General features: G+C 59.5%; 1 protein-coding gene across 1 annotated transcript; it reads left to right on the forward strand.

Moving 5' to 3' along the window:
* Positions 1-229: 229 nt before the first annotated feature.
* On the forward strand, positions 230-6,672 carry LCAT (lecithin-cholesterol acyltransferase). Its single transcript, XM_082769881.1, has 6 exons — positions 230-435; positions 3,091-3,247; positions 3,723-3,838; positions 4,127-4,222; positions 4,504-4,728; positions 5,496-6,672. The coding sequence occupies exons 1-6, from the start codon at positions 285-287 to the stop codon at positions 6,104-6,106; spliced, it is 1,356 nt and encodes a 451-aa protein (XP_082626007.1). The 5' UTR covers positions 230-284; the 3' UTR covers positions 6,107-6,672.
* Positions 6,673-7,252: the final 580 nt, after the last annotated feature.

Here is a 7,252-nt window from a genome sequence, read left to right on the forward strand (position 1 = left end):
GCACGTGGCAGTCACCGTCCCCGCACACAGCTCGGGCACCATGAGGCCATGGGTTGAGCCACCAGGTCTGCTCACACCCGCGGGCAGGGCTCCGGGCATGCAGAGAGTCCATGGCATGTCTGCGAGGCTGGGCCTTCGTCCCTCCCCGTCCCTCCTCCCCATCACGGCCAGCCCCTTGCTGCTCTCCCCTCCCCTGCGGCCCCAGCGCCTCTGCCTGGACCTGCGTAAAATATAAAAGGCTGTTTGCTTGGCGACGTCCGGAGGGAAGCCCAGCCAAGCTGGCCATGGGGAGGACGGGCGCTGGGTTTGCGCTGCTGACGCTGCTGCTGCTGCTCCCGCAGCCCGCGTCCCAGTTCTGGCTCTTCAATGTCCTCTTCCCACCCACCTCCACCCCAGAGGCACCCCCGACCAACAGCACGCCGCCCGTGGTGCTCGGTAAGGTCACATCAGCCCACCTGCCAGGGTGCTGGCGGTGAGGCCGGGGCACTTTGCAGTCTCTGCCCATCTTATCAGAGACCCCAGCATGGCCGAGGGGGGGGTCAGGGCTTGCTCTGCTCGGGGAGGGCTCAGGGAGCTGCGGCTCCCCAGTGCTGTTCCAGCAGGATGGGATCTACCACCCCTGGCTCCCCTGATGTCTGCCCCATGCTTTTTGCTGCTCCCCAGTGATGGTTGCTCCATCCCCTAATGCTGCAGGGGGGTGTCCGCCTCACACCAGACCACCCTGCTGGGGCGATGGCAATACCAGAGGTGCACGGAGAGGCAAAAGGAGAGGTTGGGGCATCACCTAGGGACGTGGGGATGGAGCACCAGTCCTGCTGCCTGGCCAGGGCTGTTTGCAAACAGCTCCTGGTGGTGCATGGCTGTGGCCAGCCTTCCTGTGCCCCCTGCGCCGTCTCCGGGGACTTGGCATGGGCTTTTGCCACTGTTCTGAGCAGAAGGGTTATTTTTTTCTCTCTCTCTTTTTCTTTTTTAATCAAACGGAGTTTCCCTTTTAAAAAGAGAAGAGAAAAAGCAGAACATCTGGTGGATGACCCTTTGAACACCCATGCCCATGGAGTTCTGCTTGCACCAGGGCAGCCCGCACTGATCACCGCAGCCTGGCAGGGGTGGCCGTGCCCCCAGCCCCTGGCACAGCATGGTCGGAGGGACAGTGCCTGCAGCCAGGTGGCCCCAGTGGCTGTCACCACGTAGGGCAGGGGGTGGCGTGGCACCGTCCCCTCTTCTCAGGATGGCCTGCAGCAAGAAGAGCATCTCCAACACCCTTTCACCTGGCTGCAGCTTGCTCAGACCCCCATGCAGCCCCAGTTCAAGCCCCCACAGGACCTCCCTTTCTCCCCACCCCAGCAGGGGTTCCTGGCTCTGCCCTGCACCCCCAGCACCAAGCTCACCCCCGTGCTGTGCCCAGGCCACGGTGCCGGGGTGGTCGGGACACCATGGGCATGCAGCCCATCCCCCTGGGCTGAAACCCAAGGGCCAGAAACCCCCAGTGCCCTTGGGACCCACGATAACCCCTCCGCCCCCACAGGAGCTCCCTTAATAATTACCTAATGTCCTCTCCGAGGCGAGGCAGAGCTCAGGACTACGCACACCGGGGCTTCTGGCTGCCCTGGGGGAAGGGGGTTGGGGTGCCCCCAGCACCCTTGAGGGGGCAGTCCCCTATGGGGCTGCCCCATGGGACTGGGGGTGACCTCCTGCCTCAGGAGCTGCCACCCGCTCTGCTTGCCCCCTGGGCAGGTCCAGCAGCCCTCTGCCCCCTCCCCATCCCATGCCTGGGCTCTCCACCAGCATCCACTTGTGTACGGGGAAGGATGTGCTGATCCTCACCCTCCTGTAAAGGCAGGATTAGACCTTCCCCATATCCAAAGGGAGCCTCCACGGGGGTGAGGGAGCCATGAAGCAGGTTGAGCAAGGCAACCAGCAGATCCCATTCCCCCCTTGCATGGGATGAGGCTTTTGGATGTCCCTGCATCCCAGGGAATGCTCTGCCATGCCGTGAAGCTGTGGCTATGGCGGGTGGGATGAGGCTGGAGCATCTCTGGACCAAGCTGCCCTTGCACCCCGCTGCAGGGACACTGCTGTGGCTCTCCCAAACCCGTGTCCTTGACACAGTTGGGGTCCTGCTAGGGCTGTCGAGTTCACTCAGCACCCAGTGCTCCCATCCCACCAGCCTGGCAGCCACTGTCCCCTGTGGTCCCTTCACTTCTCATCCTTGTCCAGTGCTTTGGGGCAGGTCTCGGATCCTGCATGGTGGCCGGGAGCAGTCTCCATAGCGAGCGTCCCCTGTCCCTGCCAGGGAACCACAGCGCAGGTCCCAGAGGCAGAGCCCAGGTCACATGTGGCAGGCAGTGAACTTGGTTAAAACGGGGTTGTGTTTACCCTGTGTGATATTTGCACTGAATTCCCACAGGGAACGGTTCCGAATCATTTCAGGGACCTTGCTCAGCCTACATGGAGGGTTTAAAGTTCAGGAAATCAGTGTGTGGGCCTTGGGCATCAGCACTGGGACAACTTTCACCCTGGACACCTCCCCAGGGCCTCTGCTGCCCTGGGCAAACCGATGGGTGTGATTTGTAGGGCAGGGGACACGGTGGGGCTGGGCAGCCCCAAGCAGCTCCAGCTCTATCCCTCTGGAGGATAGGAGCAGAGGAGCTTCTCTGGAGGAGAGGAGCATGGAAAGGCAGCCACACAGGGGCAGATGCACCAGGCTGCTTCGTGCTGGTGTATCTCCACGTGCTTGGGTGGGTGCTGGGTGCTGGTGGCAGCTCTCGGCTGGGTGTCGCAGGGCAGAGCACGCATGATGGAGGGAGGCAGCTCAGTGGTCCCCAGGGATGTGCTTTTAGCACGCTGCCACCACTTTTGTGCTCACCCCGCATCTCCAAGTGCCCTCAGATGTGTTGTGCTTGGCAGGGACCAGGCCCTGGGCAGGCTGTTTTCCGTGGGTGCTGCCTCCAACAGCATCCAACAGCAGGTCCCTGGGTGTCCCCAGCCAGGCAGCCCCAGGGGAGGATGGAGGCTAGGGAAGCACGGGGCCAGGCAGCCCCACAGAGATGGGGTCTAGCTGGCCCTGGTCTCTTTCTGTGGTGCCTCCAGTGCCCGGGTGGCTTGGGAACCAGCTGGAAGCCAAGCTGGACAAACCAGATGTGGTGAACTGGATGTGCTACCGCAAAACTGAGGACTATTTCACCATCTGGCTCAACCTCAACACATTCCTGCCAGTGGGAGTTGACTGCTGGATCGATAACACCAGGTACCGCTCACCCCCATCCCAGGAGGTCCCCAGGGAAATGACCTACCAGGGATCTCCCTCCCCTCTCCTCCCTCTCTGGCCTTGACCCAGCACACACATGGGAACACGGGAGCACCGTCCTGCCTGGACTGTGCATTCTGAACGCAGCTCTCACCGGTGCTTTCCAAACGCCTTCCCCTTTTCCACATCCCCACCATGTGTTCGTGCCATCCAGACTGTCCTCAGCACCTCCTAGAGACGCTGCCACCCTGCCCATAGCAGCAAGGCCAGAGAGACATCGCAGCCTGCTCCACGGAGCTTCCTGCCCTAATGCAGGAGCCCAAAGTGACACGGGGACACTGTCTCAGCACCAGTCCATGTCCCCATCTGCACAAGACTTGGGAACAGCCCCCTGGGGCCAAGCTGCCACCTGGTGATCTCTACCCTGTCCCCCATGGACGTGGCCCTGCTCCTACCTTCTCTCCTGTCCCTGCAGGGTGGTGTACAACCGAACCTCCCGGAAAATGTCCAACGCCCCTGGGGTGCACATCCGCGTACCTGGCTTCGGCAAGACCTATTCTGTGGAATACCTGGACCAGAGCAAACTGGCAGGTGAGAGGAGCCAGCTTCATGGAGAGGCACGGGATGTCCAGGGCTCCCAAACACCCTTCAGCAGAGGGCACCCAGGAGTGAGGGACGCTGACCCCAGGGACACGTTCCCTTCTCACCCCGAGTGCCTTGACCCCAGCACGTCATGCCTCCGGGACGCACAGGGCCACTATCTCTGACCGGAACAATCGAGCTTATCAGAGGGAATTCTGGCTGTCAATAGGATCGGGGTGGCAAAAGGATAACAGGAGAAGACTGCAGACCTAATTCCCACCTGTTCTCTCTCCGCAGGTTACCTGCACACCCTGGTGCAGAACCTGGTGAACAACGGCTACGTGAGGGACCAGACGGTTCGGGCAGCCCCCTATGACTGGAGGGTCGGGCCCCGTAAGTTTAGGGCTGTGACCAGGTCATGCATGCGGGGAGGGAGACAGGATGGCTCTCGGTGAGCAGGCCAGCATGCTGATAGAAGTAGTGGGGTGCTTCAGCATGAAGGAACCCCTGAACAGGGCTGTCTTTCTGTGTCAGTGAGCACTTGGCCACTAGCAGCACTCTAATGTCAATCTGCCTGGTGGCATTTCTGCTGTCTGTGCCCACACTTCTCTCCAGCTGGGGCTCTTGGGGTCAGCCCTGAGCTGCCCAAGAGCTGGTGCCTCTCTCGCCCACAGAGGAGCAACCTGAATACTTCCAAAACCTGAAGGCGCTGATAGAGGAGATGCACGACGAGTACCAGCAGCGTGTCTTCCTCATCGCGCACAGCATGGGCAACCTCAACGTCCTCTACTTCTTGCTACAGCAGAGACAAGCCTGGAAAGAGCAGTATATCGGGGGCTTCATCTCCCTGGGTGCCCCCTGGGGAGGGTCTGTGAAGCCCCTGCGTGTCCTGGCATCTGGTGAGTGATTTCTAGTGTGCAGAGACTTCTTTGTTTTCTTTCTCTCCTGCAGAAATGGAAGGGTGGCAGTGAGCAGGGACCAGACGCTGGTGGAAGAGTTGGGGGACAAACAGCTGAAGGCTAGGGATGTTCCTTGAAACCAGAACTGCCCATCCTCGGCAAGAAAATGCTTCAGACACAAACTGTGGGGCCAGGGAAGCAGGCTGGGGAGCTCGCCTTCTTCTCGCTGCCTCCCCAGACATCCACACTGCCTCCAATGGAGCAGGGCTGTGAGGCAGATGGACCTTTGCTCCAAGCTCTACAACCCTTCTGTAGCAGAGGCCACGGAGGCCACTGAAGGGACCCTCGCACTGTCCTGTGCCACTTGCTGGCATCTCCCCATATATCAGAGCCCATCCCCCACAAGCTTTTTTTCAGGCTTTAAACTCCCTTCACCCAGTTCCTCTTTAGCCTCTTTTCAGTCTAGAAAGCCACAATCAATTGCCTAATGCTGACAGCCCAAATATCTACAAGTCACAAGCTGAGACTCCAAAATGCAAGGAATTTATTTAAAATCATGTGCTTGAAAATTTTAACATCTGACCCCTTGCATCATTCTTTGTTGTTACACAGTCCAGAGACTATTTTTTAAGGTCATCTAAGATCGTTGCATGGTTTTAGGACTCCAGACACACCAAAAATACCCAGGTCTGCAGGAGACAATGCAGGTTGGTCACCTGCTATCAGCCCCCTTCTCCCTGTTTCTGACGAGTCCCTATGTCCCGCAGGTGATAATCAGGGCATCCCGCTGATGTCCAACATCAAGCTGCGCGAAGAGCAGCGCATGACCACCACCAGCCCCTGGATGTTCCCAACAAGCCTGGCCTGGCCCGAGGACCACATTTTCATCTCCACACCCTCCTACAATTACACCTACCGGGACTACAAGCAGTTCTTCACCGATGTCAACTTGGAGGATGGCTGGTACATGTGGGAGGACATGAAGGACTTGCTGAAGGGCTTACCCCCTCCTGGTGTGGACACGTATTGCCTCTATGGCACTGGCTATCCCACCGTGGAGACTTACATATACGATGAGCACTTCCCTTACGAGGACCCCGTGGACATGATTTATGGGGACGGGGATGACACAGTCAGCAGGCGCAGCTCAGAGCTGTGCAAGCGGTGGCGCAACCAGCAGAAGCAGAAAGTCCATATCCAGGAGCTGCGAGGCATCAATCACCTCAACATGGTCTTCAGCAACCTGACACTGAGCTCCATCAATGAAATACTGCTGGGGAGCTCGCAGGTCGGGGCTGGCACCAAGGAGCACGGGGAGCTGGGGCAGACGGGTGCTCTGAAATCCAGCCTGGAGGCAGGGAGGAGAGGGAAGAACTGAAGGAGATGGTGGCCAGCTTCCCTCCATGCTGGTATCCACCAGAAGCTGGCGTGCAGGGGGGCAAAAGACTCGGAGTTGGGTATCTATGAGAAGGAGCAAGACCAACGGCTCGGGTGGATGGGCTGGCACCCACTTCCACTCTGATTGTGTTGTGTTTTTTTTTTTTTGTTTTGGGAATGGTGATTAATTACACTTCAGAGGCTTGTCACTTCCCACTAGCGGATGGATAATTAACCGCGCTGCCAGCTCATTAACATCACACTCGTGGATTCTGCTGTGTGCGCAAGCCCTCATCGCTAGCAAGCTATCTTTAGACACTTCAGACCATGGTACCGTAGCCTCTGTCCACGCAGGACGGTGCCTTGCTGGGGTCCGTGAGCAGCTGTGTAGCACGGGTGGGCTCGCGGTGCCGGGGCAGCCACCACCGGGGTGGGCACGGGCAGGAGGACGGGCACAGCTCGCAGGAGAGCCCCCGCCAGCCTCCAGCGTGCAGGCAACGAGCTGGGCCCCCAGCATGAGACCAGCTTAGAATCAGCAGATCTACCAAATAATAAATATACCTGGCTTCTACACCGTCAGCCTCCTTTGCGTGGTGTTTTGCAGCTCGCCTCTAGCGTGACTGATAAGCATCGTGTAGCTGAAAGCGTGGTGAGCAGTGATGGATGCAAGGGAATGGCTCAAAGCTGCATCTGGGGAGGTTCAGGAGGGCTCCTGGGGTAAAGTTCTTCCCCGGGAGTGTGGCTGGGGGCTGGGATGAGCTCCCCAGGGAAGCAGCCACAGCCCAGGCTTGTCAAGAAGTGTTTGGACAATGCTCTCGGGCACACGGGCTGGCTCTCAGGTGGCCCAGAGGTGGTCTCGGTGGTCCTTGCAGGACCCTCCGGACCCATGAGATGCTGTGAAATCCCCATTTCCTGACAGCACCCTGGGGAGACACAGCATTCAGCAAAGCCACCCGGTCCAACCGGGCACACCTTTGTCCCCAAAATCTGCCATCCTCGGGCAGCTTCGCTTCCCTAGCGGCTTCCACCGCCGGAGGAAAACCAAGCGGGTCGCAGCGAGGGGCACGGAGGCGGCTCCGCTCCGGTACCGGGGGTGGAGGGGGGGGCACCGGCAGCCGCCATCTTCCTGCCTGCCCCCTCCCGGGGC

Source organism: Aythya marila, assembly GCF_965140915.1.
Source record: "Aythya marila genome assembly, chromosome: 12".
In the NCBI taxonomy this organism is placed as follows: domain Eukaryota; kingdom Metazoa; phylum Chordata; class Aves; order Anseriformes; family Anatidae; genus Aythya; species Aythya marila.

What these genes read in the sequence shown, in the direction of transcription:
- LCAT (XM_082769881.1), top strand. Translation starts at nt 285, where the DNA reads ATGGGGAGGACGGGCGCTGGGTTTGCGCTGCTGACGCTGCTGCTGCTG. An exon ending in TGACTGGAGGGTCGGGCCCC is followed by an intron (nt 4,223 to 4,503) that starts GTAAGTTTAGGG and finishes TCTCGCCCACAG; the next exon opens with AGGAGCAACCTGAATACTTC. An exon ending in CCTGCGTGTCCTGGCATCTG is followed by an intron (nt 4,729 to 5,495) that starts GTGAGTGATTTC and finishes TATGTCCCGCAG; the next exon opens with GTGATAATCAGGGCATCCCG.